This window comes from Momordica charantia (assembly GCF_013281855.1).
Source record: "Momordica charantia cultivar OHB3-1 chromosome 11 unlocalized genomic scaffold, Mcharantia_2.0 BLBB01000011.1, whole genome shotgun sequence".
Taxonomy (NCBI): domain Eukaryota; kingdom Viridiplantae; phylum Streptophyta; class Magnoliopsida; order Cucurbitales; family Cucurbitaceae; genus Momordica; species Momordica charantia.
In genome coordinates this window covers 5,942,971-5,957,931 of record NW_028275159.1, presented here as the reverse complement: position 1 = coordinate 5,957,931, position 14,961 = coordinate 5,942,971, and the positions used below count along the sequence as shown (strand labels likewise).

The following is a 14,961-nucleotide window of genomic DNA, read 5'->3' as shown; positions in this document are numbered from 1 at the left end:
CATTGTTGTTACTTTGTCACCTAGTATATGCTCATCTAATGACTGCGTGAGTTGATTGACGTGGTTCTAATACATGTCTAGATCGGTCAAAGCGAGCATAACTCAGCAATAATTGACATATATTTCAAATCAAGAAGTTGTAAGTTTGTGCTAAAAAAAAATACATGCCTAGGTCGGACTTAGAGCCTTACTATCCATTTTAGTTAGATAGATAAAATGCATTTCTTTTTTTGCCTAAATGTAATTGCAAATTCACTCCTTTTATGAAATATTGTTCTAAATTTATATAAACTCATATATTAATTTATCAAATACAAAGAGAAATTAATGGTGATTTGATTGGTGATTTAAGAAACAGAAATCTAAAAAAAGAGAAAAACAAAAACTCTATTCTCGCAGTAGATTTAGAAATTAAATCCCAATTTAAAAGAGATTGTTCAAATATATTTATAAATTAGTGATAATTACAATTTAGTTCAATATTAATTAATTATTTAACATTTATTGTTATAAATTCTGTAGAATTATTATTTTACAATATTTAACATATATTATATTTTACACGTTTTTTAATTTAAAAAAATGAAGTGAATTTATAACTTAAAATAATATATTTATTAAATTTTTTATTTTTTAATGTAATTCTACTTTTTAAAATTTCAAATTCAAAATCTCAAAATACTTTAAAAAAAATGGTTTTAATAAATTCTATCCTCACAAATAGAAAAAATTTCGCTCCTTAAAATTAAAATAAATTTTCTCCTTAACACAGTAAATATATGACAAAAAATGTAAAATTAAAAAGAAATAAAAAATAATGAATTCTAAAATATTTAATAGTATTGACCAGTAAATTACTCGTGTTTCGAGTAGAAGTTTTTTCTCTTACAAAATCGATACAGAATTCATATAGGCATAAAAATTCCCTCGTACCGGAAAAAAAAAAAAAAGAAAAAAAGAAAATCCCTTTCCTCATCGCGGGGAATATCAACGTGTGCTACGTGCCGTAATGAAACAGAGAACAAACTGAATCATGGAGCCTCCAACTTTAAAGGAGGCCCATAACTTCAGCCCCTATCTCTTAAGCCGTAACTATCTTCAACTGCCACTTCCTCGGAGCTCACTGGCTGGCGCCGCCGTACGGCAATTTTCTTTGATGTTAAAATCCTTTCTCTCCCCTTCCATCTCCGGCTGCCACCATGCAACCATCTCCACCGTTGATTACTGGCCCTATCAGAACTCTAACGACCACCGTCCGACCTTCCACGATCATCGTCCAAGCCTACCACTACCAGCAATCCAATCCAAAATTCAGTAGGTTTTTTGGGTATACGACCGATCTTGTTGGTGGTTGTAGCCGTAGATTTCCTGCTTGTGCAAGTACCAGCTCAGGGCCTCAAGTTCCGGCTGCTTCTGCTCCTTTAATCCAATCCGATTTCAGCGCTGCGCCCCGGACTTCGGCACTGGAAAAGTTGGAAACCATAGAGGAGGGCCTGGAAAAGGTTGGGTAATCTCTAATTTCTGTATGCTTGTTATTTCCTTAGTAGCTTTTGTAGTGTGACAAATGTATCTTTATGTGATTTCAGGCCATTTATCGATGCCGATTCATGGCGTTTTTGGGCGTCTTAGGGTCTTTGATTGGGTCTGTACTCTGTTTTGTCAAGGTATGGCGATTAGTTTCCAGCTTCCTATCGCTTTATTCTATTGTCGTAGGCCAGGATTTGTGTTTCATTTGTATGTGTTATGAGATTTTCATTCTGTTTACTTTGCTTATGACACTATCTTCATTCTAAGAATACGATTTAATTGAAATTTTTGATCTGAGTTCCTTGAAATTCTATTTAAGAGCAGTGAACTAAGGATGCAGCTAGCCTAGACCAATCGAAATTTGTGAATCTATTTCCAACAAAATTGTCGACACCAGAAAGTATCCTTCTTTTCTCACTTTCCTTCTCATCGTTTAAAATACTTCTGTAATCAATGGTAAAAATTCTGGATATGTGGTTAGTTGGTCAAGATTTCATTATTTCAATAACTCTTTGTTTTACCAAACCACATATTTTTAAAACGTTGGTTTGTTCTATCAGTGCTTTAAATTTATACTTCTTAGTCCATTCTATTTAACGTAATCCCTTAATAATTCCCAATTTCGAGTAAGGATTTTTTATGAATGATTTACAGGTAATTTGTTTTGGGTATACTTGTGTATGAAAGCAATTTTTAGTTATTGTAAGATGCATGGGTGGTCTCACTTACAAAAGATATACATGAAAATCCTTGATTAATAATGTTGCTGAGGACAAAAATTTTAGGATTTAGAAATGTTGGAAACTTGCGAACTGAAATTTTTTAGGATAGATGTCTATGATGTAATTTAATCTCCAGAATAGATGTTTGTGCAAGTATTCATCCCTTAATAATTTCAAACTTTTTTATAATCCTGAGTCTTGGTTGAAGAATATATTGTGTACACGCACCTTTATGTTCTTGTAGATTGGTACTCTTGAATAACCATGAGGACCATAAGCTGATTGATGGTCCATTAATTTTGGCTTCCATTAAATATATGATGTGTGTTTTGCCTTTCTTGATAGTTCTAATTTTGTGATTCGTGACTGAAATTCAGGGGTGCGTTCATGTGGCAGCATCTTTCTCAGAATATTTTGTAAATCGTGGAAAAGTGATAATGTTGCTAGTTGAAGCCATAGGTACTCACTGTGAAGTACTCTTACATTAATGTCTCTGTCTTTATTTTCTATTTTTCAAATTTGTGTTCTACGTTCATAATTTTATTATAAAAAATTGGTTTGCCTCTTTATAGAAAATAAGTTTGATACAATGTCACGTTTAGAATGAGTATATGCACAAATGATCTGTGGAAGTTCATACACATTTTCTATATTCATAGGAGTTTTTGTAACATTTTTGGAGTATTAGTAGTGTTTTAGTGTTATGTCTGCTTCTAAGTTGACTTATTTTTATTAAGAAACCAAGGTAGCCACTTGTACCACTGGACTCACTGAATTGAACCAATTATGTTGAAGAAAATAGCTCCATCAAGTAATGTGAAACTGGTACCGTTTCATTTTATTTTTATTGGTCTGCAGTTGATCCTAAATAAAAGTAGATGTGACTTCCAACCGTCCATGTTTCAGGATGTAACTTTGAACACCAAAACACCATAACTTAGTAATAATAACATATTATAAATGACTATTTAACAGTATATCATAGTCATCTGGATTTAAAATATATCACACGCCAAACAATAAGTATCACAATTCTGCCAACAAATGCAAATAAATCAGCTTCATTCTTCCATGATGATTAGTTCGTTCTTCTAATGTTTATGATACATAAACAAGCAAGAATTGAGATTGGGTTACACCAAGAATGAAGCTATGAAGGGTCAAAAGATTGAGATGAGAGTGAAATTGTAAAGAAGCAAAAGTAGTGTAAGGATTTCTGGAGAAGGGGAAACATATAATAGTGTGACGGGGCAGCTTTAGTCCATGGGGAACTTGAGTTGTAACGATTTAGGAACAATACTTGTAAAGGAAGTTGAACCCTTTGAAATTATTGTTTAGGATTCTGATTCAGTTCTTCACTCAGTTCAATTTGTTGTTTGATTAACATTGTTGTATTCTCTTCTGATGTAGTAGTCATGAAGATGGATGTTGGAATAGAGAACAAAACTTTGTGCATGCTAGTTGTAATAATCAGCCTTTAAATCTTTCTGTCTCTTGGGATAATGCATATATTTTCTTTCATTTCTTGATAACTTGTATATAAAAGATACATAAAACATCTACATCATTTATAATCAGTCTGCAATTGTACAGATTTGATCTGCAGATATGTGAATGGCACGGCTAGACTTGATTATTGTATTTCAATTTTTGAGGTCATTTATTTCTTGCTTCAAATGGTATGCAGATGTGTATCTCTTGGGGACTGTGATGCTGGTCTTCGGCACGGGTCTCTATGAGCTGTTTATAAGCCATCTCGGAACTGCACAATCGCCATCAATGAAAAACGCTGAGCATAGATCTAACTTATTTGGCCTATTCACTTTGAAGGTGAGTTGATTTTACGCTGGGTAATCGTGATACAGTTTCTCAACTCGTTAATGAGCTAAATAATAAGGAAAATACTATTTGTGATCAACATTGAATATTTGATAACTAAGAGGCAGAAATGCAAAAGCTATAAATTTTATTTGCCGTTAACTTTTCAATGTTGGTCATCGTCCTGACCAGTCACCAAGTATTTTCTGAATAATAATGTGGTTGTTAATAACAAGACTTTAAAGGTTAGTCAATTTTGCGCCTGTTACCTGCTGGTTAACGAGCAAATACCACTGAGTTGTTGTTGGATGTTTGGATCATAATTGATCTTATTATGCTTGCTTAAGTCTTAAACTGGTTTTGGTAATCATATACCCAGTTTCTCTTTTATTTTACAGTATCAAGTTTTGAGTGGTAGATACTAGATTCCAAATGATAATGAACTCTCTATAAAACAGAGATCATTAGTTAAGTAATTTTCATTTATGTTAAATGGTCTCATCACAGTTTCACATTGGTGTATTTCCGTAGGAACGACCGAAATGGTTGTACATCAAAACCGTCAACGAACTGAAAACGAAACTCGGGCACGTCATAGTGATGCTGCTTCTAATCGGGTTCTTTGAGAAGACAAAGAAGGTGGTCATACAATCTCCAGGTGATTTGCTTTGCTTGGCTGTTTCAGTATTCCTTTCCTCTGGTAGCCTCTTTTTGTTGTCTAAACTAACCGAATGAAAGTAATAAGTTATGTACAAATATAAAATATATAACACACTTTTTTAGTTTTTTTCTTTGGCCCCCTTCTGGAACCATGAAATCTTGGTTCTTGTAAATGGGCGTGTAAGATAACTCCTGGAGAGATGATGTTGTAGTGTAGATTTACTGTAAATTAAGGAGGAAATAAATAAGGGGATAAAGCTTTAGAAAGCCACTTGTGGGTTCTGTCAAGAATGACAACTTTGGAATTGGTGAAACCCATGAGAATTTTGAGAGTGAAGTGTTACTATATTTTTCGGGAAAACTCATTTTTCCATCCTATCAAAGCAGTCAACTAAGTTCTGAACAGATGAGCTCATTGGGTAATGGCTATGCTATAGTGGTGTTTTCACTCTTCAATTCGCCACCATTGGAATACTCCTACTTAGCAATACATTTTGAAAAACCATAACACAGTTAATATAGTCTTAATTTCAACCTTTATTTAGGTTCATGGTTCAATTTTCCACGAGAAAAATATTCAATAAAATTTGACTCTGCAAGTATAGGGGTAAAACATGATTTTTAACAATATCAACATTATTTGATTCTAGGATAGTGAAAGTATGATATATTTTTGGTTTATATCCTATTTTGGTTCCTATAAGTTTTTTCTTTTTTTAGTACAATATGTGAGGGTGGGAGTCGAACTCACAACTTCTTGGTTGGAGATATATGCCAATTATCTTGAGCTATGTTCGCTTTGACTTGCTCCTTACCTCCTTGAACTAATTTTTACGTTGATGCTTAAACTTTCAAAGATATTTTTTTGGCTACTAGATTTTCAAGTGCTTTGTTTTACAAAATATTTTATTAGTCCCTGCCATTAAATTTTCTTCAATAATTTTAATTTTTAACAAATATTTAAATCTATTTCAAAATTAGATAAAATTAGATATCTGACCCCATATGTGGCTTTAAATACTTATTCAGGTATTTATCCACTCGCACGCCACTCTAAGTTTTTGCTAAATAATTCATGAAAATTTAATAATTAGGATTAAATAAATTTTTGATATAAAATTCTAGATCATTTCATCATTCATGTACCAAAATAAAATAAATACAAAAAATAGGAGCAAAATAAGATTTAAATCTATGATTACTAATTAAATGCAAGTACTAATGGAGCATTCCTTTGGGAAGAATTACTATTTCTTGTTCTTAAAATGTAAACTAATTTACTTATCATTTATATATTCTTAAAAACCATTTAATAATAAGTATCCTAAATTTAAAAACAAAGAAAACGACAATTTTCATAAATTAATTTATTTCTTCTGAAATTTGATTGTTTCTACAAGTGATATCTAAAAATTGAAAACAAAAACAATGAAGCTAATTCTAATCAAGTTCAATATAAAAAATCGAAAAAAAAAAACTAAAATCAAAATTGAATTGGTAATCATTGATCCATTTCTATTTAAGTATTACAATACGAAAATTTCACCGCATTTACCTCCTATATTCACCCATCTTGCTTTCTCATTCCTCTAAGATTTTGCAGAGGGAATATAAACAAAATATTGATCATTCATTAAATATTCAACAGAAAAACAATGTTCATCATAAATTTACAAATACATTCTTAAAAATAAATTTAAAAAGATATACTTATTAATAATTAACATTTAATGAATATTTGATTATTTAAAAAAAATGTAGGAGAGAATATTTTTCCTATTCATACCAATATCAAATATTTACAAGTAAAAAAAAGAAAACTACTACTACTACTATTATTATTATTATTATTATTATTATTTTGTCAAATCAATTGTTAGATGTGACAACTAGAAAAAAAAATATTTTTTAAACTACGCATCTAATGGTTATAGACATGCCATTCCATTTTGACAATCATTTAAAATGAATTTTCTTCTTTTCATGATTATCATCTTACATGATCTATACTTCAAAAAATAATAATAATAATAAAAGAAATAGAAAGGAAGAAAGAAGATTCAAATGGAATATGAACACTTCAACTAGTGAAGGTGAAGAAGAAGGGTCCAAGTGTGCTGAATAATTTGAATAAAATATGAATTAGTTGGGGTTGTTTGTAAACCCATCTTGCATTAAATTAGCTTAAAACCCCTTTGAAAAATAATAATAATAACATTAATTAATTAATTAGCCTAAAAACAAAATCAAATACAGCTCGAGTTTGGTGAGAGATGATGAAATAAAAAAAAATGCATATAATTCCATCATTTCAAACTGCAAAAGAGAAGCCATTTAAGTTATTTTTACATCCCATTATTCTCATAATTTTCTCATAATTCTTCTTTCTTCTTTTCAAGGAGTCAACTAAGTCTCTTTTTAGTACTTTTTTTTAATTAAGTACACCATAATACGTGGGAGTGAAAATAGATATATCTACCTTAATTAATTGAGCTATATTCAAGTTGGTTATTTTCCTATTTCTATATATATTGCTTAAAATCTCTAATTATATAGATTATGGTACATTACAAAAAAAAAAACTTTTTTTAGAAGTAAAAAAAAAAAAAACCTTTAACTTTACCATTTGTTTAAGAAATATTTTGTATCCTTTCAAAAGTTTCAATATTATCATTTACCTTTCATAAATTTTTCAAAAATATCATTTGAGCAACATCCTTAATGTTGATATACAAGAAAATGTTTTTAATGAAAAGTTGGCGTGATAGACAATTAATGCGAAGCTGCTTTGATTAAATCTGAGAATAAAGTAAAGAAAATACGTAAGAAGTTATCACTCTCCAATAAGAATAAAATTGAGTAGACAATGACGTCAAAGTCGAGAATTTGAACTTTTATTGCAAAGGGATAAACAACTACGTAGGTTAATTACCATGTCGTTTAGATATTTTTCAAACATTTATGAATGGTACGGTCAAGAGTAGTATTAAAACCACAAGTGGCCTCAATGCCTTTTTCCCCCATAAATATTAAAACTTGCTACTTGCATATCCTCATGCACATAAAATAACCCCACAAAGGACAAGAACAACAAACTCTTTGGGTTTGGGCCTTGCTGTATGTCCACTACTTTATTGGTCAAAGTGTGCATTACAATGATGAGTATTAGAATTCATAAAGTATCCCAACAACATGTCAATATCAAAATATATAACTTCATATACTATGAACTTGTATCAAAATTCTTTTCCTTCAATTTGACATATATATGTATATATAGAAAGCTAAGATATCTAAAGCCTTTGTCAGAAGCTAAGCTTGAGATATTCTATGGCCAACCATCCTCTTGGTGGGATTTCTTTGTCGTTACATTTTTCAATATTCTACGAAAAGATTGACACTAAGAACTGAATCTGTGGGCATAGAGACCTATCTTATGTTTGTTTGATCTTTCATTTTCTTGTTTCGTTCTACTCGAAAATGGATTAGTTGAAGTTGAGTGTCTTATCAGAAATTTTGATGATCGATCTTATTAATTAATAGCGTTCTTTTTGAAACGTTCGAATTTTATTCGTGTTTTTCTCTTTTTCTTATTTGAACAACATGACAATATCAAAATATATAAATTCATGTACTATGAACTTGTATCAAAATTCTTTTTCTTCAATTTGACATATATATATATATATATATATATATATATATATATATATATATATATATATATATAAAGCTATGATATCTAAAGCCTTTGTCGGAAGCCAAGCCTGAGATATTCTATGGCCAATCATCTGCTTGGTGGGATTTCTTTGTCGTTCCATTTTATAATATTCTACTAAAAATCGACAGTTCAAATTGAATCTGTGGGCAAAGAGACCTACCTTGTTTATTTGATATTTCATTTTCTTGTTTTGTTGTTGTGGAAAATGGATTAGTTGAGTGATTATCATGAATTTTGACGATCTCCTTTATTAACAGTGTTCTTTTTTAAACTTTTAAATTTTATCCGTGTTTTTCTCTTTCCTTATATGATACATTGTTTGGTTAAAGTCTTGAAGTAGACAATATTTAACTTTAAAAATAAAAAGCATAAATGATTACATTATATTTTCTTTGAATTGTGACCAATGATAATTTTCCTTTGAATTGAAACAAGAGGTTAAAAAAATAAAAATTTTCTTTGAAATATGTGAGCTAATCCTAGAAATTAAGTACATAGATTTTATGGTTTAGGGTTACCTTAAACATCATGTGGTAAAGATATTAATGTCAAGTGGGTTTTATTTTATTGCCCTATTTGTGAGAAAAAGAGTGCCCTATTATTATAGGACACCCTCCCCTCCAAAACATAAGAGAATTTCATTAAATTAAGTTAATTGGATTCTTGAAAGACTCAAATAGTGATATTTTTTTATACAATAAAATTCCCATTTAGTTTAATTTACATATTACAAAAATCCAAGTTGCAACTTGCAAGTGTTAAAAAGAGAGAGAAAAAAAAAAAGAGGTTCAAAACACAATGTTTTTGCAAAAGTTTAATTAAACTAAGAAAGCTACACATCAAATTCAAAGGCCGACAAGAGCATATGGACTATCAGTAATCCAAAAGCTTTTTAATTAATAAAATTATGACCACTAAAAAAAGGGTTTAAGGTTTATGAAAGAATTTGAGTGACAAGTTGAAGTGATTTCTACTATTAGTATATGTGATTTCTTTAAAAAAAATAACAAAACTATATTATTCACACGATTGCACTTTTCAAATACGAGGTTACACGTGGACAAATCCTTGAAGGCCACGTGGCTTAAGAGTTGGGGTCCCAACCTCGTAGAGCCCGAGGTAGAAAAGCCTATATGCACTAAGACAAGCAATCCTGTTCGTCCATTCTCCTTTGGGCAAAAACTAATTGACGGGTTATACGCTGACCAAAAGTATGGTTTTGGTGTGACAATGCGGGAAAGTATGATTTTGCCAATCAGAATATTCCTATCACCAGCCGTAACTCTCTGCCCAATGGTACGACCCGAATCTTCTGTGACACGTTCTCCCAAAACACTCCCCTATAAAAGGAGGAGTCAAACCCTTCTCAAAAGTATGCAAACATCTAGCGCTACATACTTGCTCTCCTCTTAGCTCATACAAACATAATTCTAACTTAAGCATCACATTGTATTTGGTAGAGCACCACACTGATGTTGAGTTCCATTTTGTAGGTTATGCGTGTACGGCCACACTGCTATCTGTCAATCATGTCAGCTGGACCATATTTTGACATCGACAATAATTAATAGAAACATAATTTTCCTTTATAACAACAGTAATAATATATTACATGATGCACTTATTAAATTCTTCAATTTAGAGGAAAAGGTGTGTTATATTGGTTATATTTACAATTTTATTTTAGTTGGTACTGGATTTGCTATTATTTTAAGCTAATACCAGATTTTAAATGTCGATGTTCATATCTTAACCTTATGGAAATGTCGATAGAAATTTCGGTAAAATGTAAATATCAAATGATATTTCTAAAAAAATTATAAAAAAAATCCTAACAAAAATTTAAAATACCGAATAAACACTCACTCTTTTCAAAAATTTAAAATTTATTCATGCCAATATTAAGTCCACATTAATCATATTTTGTTGATACGTTTTATATTTTTTCGATATTATAAAAATATAAATTCACTCCCCACCATATATTTAAGATCTGTCCTCTTGTTCAATTCAGAATTCTCAACAAATCCTTGACTCCTCGAATTCAATAAGATTTCCAAATCCTAGACTCTTCGAATACAATGAGATTTCACAGTACAGCTCGCGAATCTTTCACTCTACCTCCTCCTATTAACACCACATAATGCTCCTGCAAATTATGATAATGTCGATTGTTCAACCGTACTTTAACTATCTTACGACGAACTTATTGACATGTGAAAATGTAGACATGTGAATGAAAATTTAATACCGACTAGGTTTTCAGTTGAAATGGTAGGGCCCACGTGCTTCTATGTGAAGTACTCCCAAGAACTTTTGCAATTATAGGAACTTTGGCAAACCACTTCTTTTTCCAAATAAGAAAAGTTGTCCACTGAGAACTTAGGATTTTTCCATTAAACAAAAAGCTCTCGTCGAATATTCTCAAATAATAACCTTAAAGAATAGGATAGAATAAAATAATTTGCTCACAATTTTTATTTCGATTCCTTTCCAAGTTTTGCTCCAATTTCTAATCTACTTCTTTAAAATTTGAAAAGTTTTATTTTAATCCTTAGATTTTAGCAAACACCATATTCCGTACTATTAAAATATCTTTAACAAAAAAGTCACATCACTTTGATCTTATTTTTTAATATAATTCTTTTTATGAAAAATTATAAGTTATCTCGAACATATTTCTTTGTCAGCCTAAACATAATTCTTACATATTTTTCAAAAATCAAGTGTTTATTCTCCACCCTTAATCGTTAAACTAAAAAAAAAAATGATCGTTTCTAAACTTCTTGGTAAATATTCATTAATTTAAAATATTAAAATATAAAATAAAAAACAAAATCTTTTGTAAAGAATAAAGACTGAAGAATTCATAAGAAAAAGAAAGAATATCTCAAAATAAATTAAAATACATGTCACATCAGTATCAATATTTTTCCTTTGACAAAAAAAAATAATAATAAAAAAAAATAAATAATGAAAAGATTCATGGGCTCATGGCATTCGATGAGAAGTATTATTAATTGTGTGGAATCTATGAACTTTGATTAGTAAGTTAGTGGAAGAAGCATTTTCATTTTATTTAAAGTTAATAATATCAGATTTGATATCTTTTTTTTTTCTTTGTTTTTTATTTTATTGAATTCAAAGCTTTTTTCATTAATCTTACTTTGGTGTTGTCTAATCAAAATCCATAGTCCTCCCTCTCCCTAATACCTTTTGGGTTAAGGAAAATTAATCCGTGGGACGTTTTACTAATCTCATATATTAAAATGATAAAAATATTTTAAATTTTGAAGTTACATGATAAAACCTGGTTTGATAACGATTTTATCTTTATGAGACTAGATTTTGACTTATTTGAAAAAATTTTAAATGCAAGAAGTTGTTAAACACAAAAATGCCGATTACTAATCTTTTAGTTTATACCTAATAAATCTATTAGACATAAACTTGAAATCTAATAATCAAATTCAAAAACATATTAAAGACAATTATTAGATATAAATCAAGATTAGGCAAATCTAGATTGTCGGAATAATAAAATGCCCACTAAAAGAATTCCTTTGCAAAACGCAAAGGAAACAGATGCTAGTTTTGAAATGGAATGAATCAAAGTGGTCTCCTTAAACTTCCCAAATATGGAAATTATTCCCATTGGCTTCATAATTTTAAACCCAACATCTCCATGTGAGCAAAAAAATTAAGAAATTCTCAAGTGGGTCCTTTTAAATTCATCTTAAATAGCTGGCTAATGCCATCCTAAGACAGCCATCACCATAAATACTAATGTAAAATCTCTGCCATTTTCATGTCAATTTCCTTTCTTGTTTTCCTTATATACTCACAACAAACATAACTAAGAGAGTCTTATGGCTTGTAGAAGCTTAAACATGAGCTTTTATGTCTTTATCACTCTCATCATTCTTCTTCTTCGTTTCATTTCTATAACGTCACGGCCGCTACATGACATTCATCGGCCCGTAGTAGCGACGACCGCAATTGCGGTAAGCTCTTTTGACAAACGTCGTGCAAGAATACGACCTCCTGCTCCAGCATCTTTGGCCTTCTCCATAAACCGATATAAATATGTTGAGATGGAAGCTTTTCGACCGACTTCGCCAGGGCACAGCCCTGGAGTCGGCCATAAGGAACCGCCAGGTTCGCCGTAGCCACAACTGTCGTCAATGGAAGTTGCATATCTGCGTGGTTGGACTTTGCAATGTGTCGTGTCCTTCAATTTGGAGCATGATTTTGAGTTTGTGTTTCTTTTTTGGTTTGCTTTTTGAGTGAAAGTTTTAGTGCATCCTTTTGGTTCTTCTTCTTATATTAGTTTGTCTCTCTAAATATAAACAGATTGTTATTTGTTATACTTTAGAGGTATTAGTCGACTCATTGCTTTTATGGACAGAAGGCACAGTATTATCGGTTTTCAATTGAGCATAGCTTAATTGGCAGCATATTGAGCACGAGCTTAATGACCATATATATGCTTAATTGGTCAGTATATTGAGCACGAGTTTAAAAGACCATATATACAAATGCCTTTTTTATAGGTTGTAGGCTGGTTATGCGTGCAATTTTATTTGTTATTGTGTTTCATTTTCTCTTTTTAATCTCTATATATTTAACTATTTATATGGATAGTTGTGGATAATATATACACTTTACGAGTGAAATGCAGTGCTCATTACTAATATATATATATATATATAACAACTTAAATGATAAATAGATTGACAGAAAATATAACAACTCATGTAAAAATACACACATATATATGAAAAAATATTATATTAACAAGTGATCACAAGCATAACACTTTGATCAATGATTGATATTGACGTAAGTTAAATTATTATTATTATTTTTTTTTTGAACTTGCGATGTTGTCAAATATTTATTAATTGGTGAAGATGATGAATGAGGAGCCAAAATTGAAATTGCAATTGGATTAAATTTTCATTCAAGTCGAGATTTCATATAGGCCCGAGATTGACATGGGGATGAATTGATATTTAATTTTAGCTCTTTGCAAAATATATATATATATATATATATTTTAACTTATTAAAAATGTGAAAGATTATTTGTTTACATCCACGATGGATATCGACTTTTCAAACTTTAATTGCACCAATTAATAGATATTGATATATAAATGATAAAATAATAATCCACATTTTGATTAAATTATAACATAATTTTAGTAATGACTTACAACTTTCATTTTATTTCTCACAAAGGATGATGATAATGTTTATATTATATGTTTTATGATTTGTCTATAAATAGAGATGGTTAAGTATATTAATACTCTCTCAATTTAGTCTTTTTATGTTTTAATAATTTCTCAGATTGTAATATTTTTGTTTGTGAATGTTTATAATTAAAATACTTAATGAGTCGTAAATTTTGCATACTCGCTGAAAGAAGGAAACGATTATTTATTTTATTTTGTGTGGAAATGAATTTAAAATTTGTAGACCTCGGCTGCATGTTCGTATGAAGGTGCTTTATTATGATGTTTCTGAGTTTTCTCATTCCAAAAAACAAAATAATAATAATAATAATAATTTCACTTACAAAACCAATTGACCGGCTCACCATACACCCTTGGACCAAAAAATCGATTGACCCGATTTGGTTGATTTCTATCGGTCGGGTCGAGTCGGTTTGTCGACCTTGACCAATTTAAAAAGTTAAAGATTAAAACGCCTATAAACATCGAAAATGAGTTAGATATAAACAACTTAGAAGGAAATTTTGGATGAATAGACATTTTAAAAAGGCATCGATTTTCTAAACACGTGTGAATACCAAATTACTTTACTGCCCCTCAGCTCTCTTTTACTCACTTTATTTTCCTCTCTTCTCCTTTCCCTCCTCTCTCTTACTCATTCTCTCTCCTCAATCTCCCTCCTTCCGCCAAAATTTTCTTTTCTCTTCCCCTTTTTCATCTTCTCCCCTCCCTCTCTTTTATGATTTTTTATCCTTATTTCTCTTCTCTCTCCCATTTATTTCTTATCCTAATATTCTGCTGTTCTCCCTCTTGATTTTTTTCCGACTCCATTATTGGACCTCAAAATTTAAACAAAACAAAGAAAAACCTCTCGTTTTCAATCTCACTCGCTCTGGCTCTCGATCTCGATCTCTCGCTTTCGGTCGGCTTATGCACTGGGATCAGACAATAGTACTGATGGCGGCAAGCTTCTACAGCAATCGATCTTGGTGGAGCGTGTGATGAAGGCGTAGATGAAGGACGTGCGATGGGTAGAGGGAGGCGGCCGGTAGGGTTTTTATTTTTTAGAGAGAACCAAGATAAAAACCCTATTTTTAGTAGTAGAGAGAGGATGTAGCAGGTGATTTAAAAGAGATAACAAGAAAATTGAACGTTTTCAAGAACAACAGAAAATGAGAGAGAAGGAGATGAAAAATGGGTACAAAGACAAGAAGAGAGATTCAAAGGAAGGAGGAAGGAGGGGTATGAATGGGCATTTGATAATGAGGTGACGT

General features: G+C 30.8%; 1 protein-coding gene across 1 annotated transcript; it reads left to right on the top strand.

Annotated features, from left to right (window-relative positions):
• Window positions 1-888: 888 nt before the first annotated feature.
• LOC111011276 (uncharacterized) lies at window positions 889-4,998 on the top strand. The gene is made up of 5 exons (XM_022285020.2): window positions 889-1,502; window positions 1,587-1,664; window positions 2,627-2,708; window positions 3,937-4,079; window positions 4,599-4,998. The coding sequence occupies exons 1-5, from the start codon at window positions 1,200-1,202 to the stop codon at window positions 4,800-4,802; spliced, it is 810 nt and encodes a 269-aa protein (XP_022140712.1). The 5' UTR covers window positions 889-1,199; the 3' UTR covers window positions 4,803-4,998.
• Window positions 4,999-14,961: the final 9,963 nt, after the last annotated feature.

Bases quoted from the DNA above. Each gene is read 5' to 3' on its own strand.
- LOC111011276 (XM_022285020.2), top strand. From the start codon at position 1,200: ATGCAACCATCTCCACCGTTGATTACTGGCCCTATCAGAACTCTAACG. The intron at 1,665-2,626 runs GTATGGCGATTA...ACTGAAATTCAG, and splicing joins CTGTACTCTGTTTTGTCAAG to GGGTGCGTTCATGTGGCAGC. The intron at 2,709-3,936 runs GTACTCACTGTG...AATGGTATGCAG, and splicing joins GTTGCTAGTTGAAGCCATAG to ATGTGTATCTCTTGGGGACT.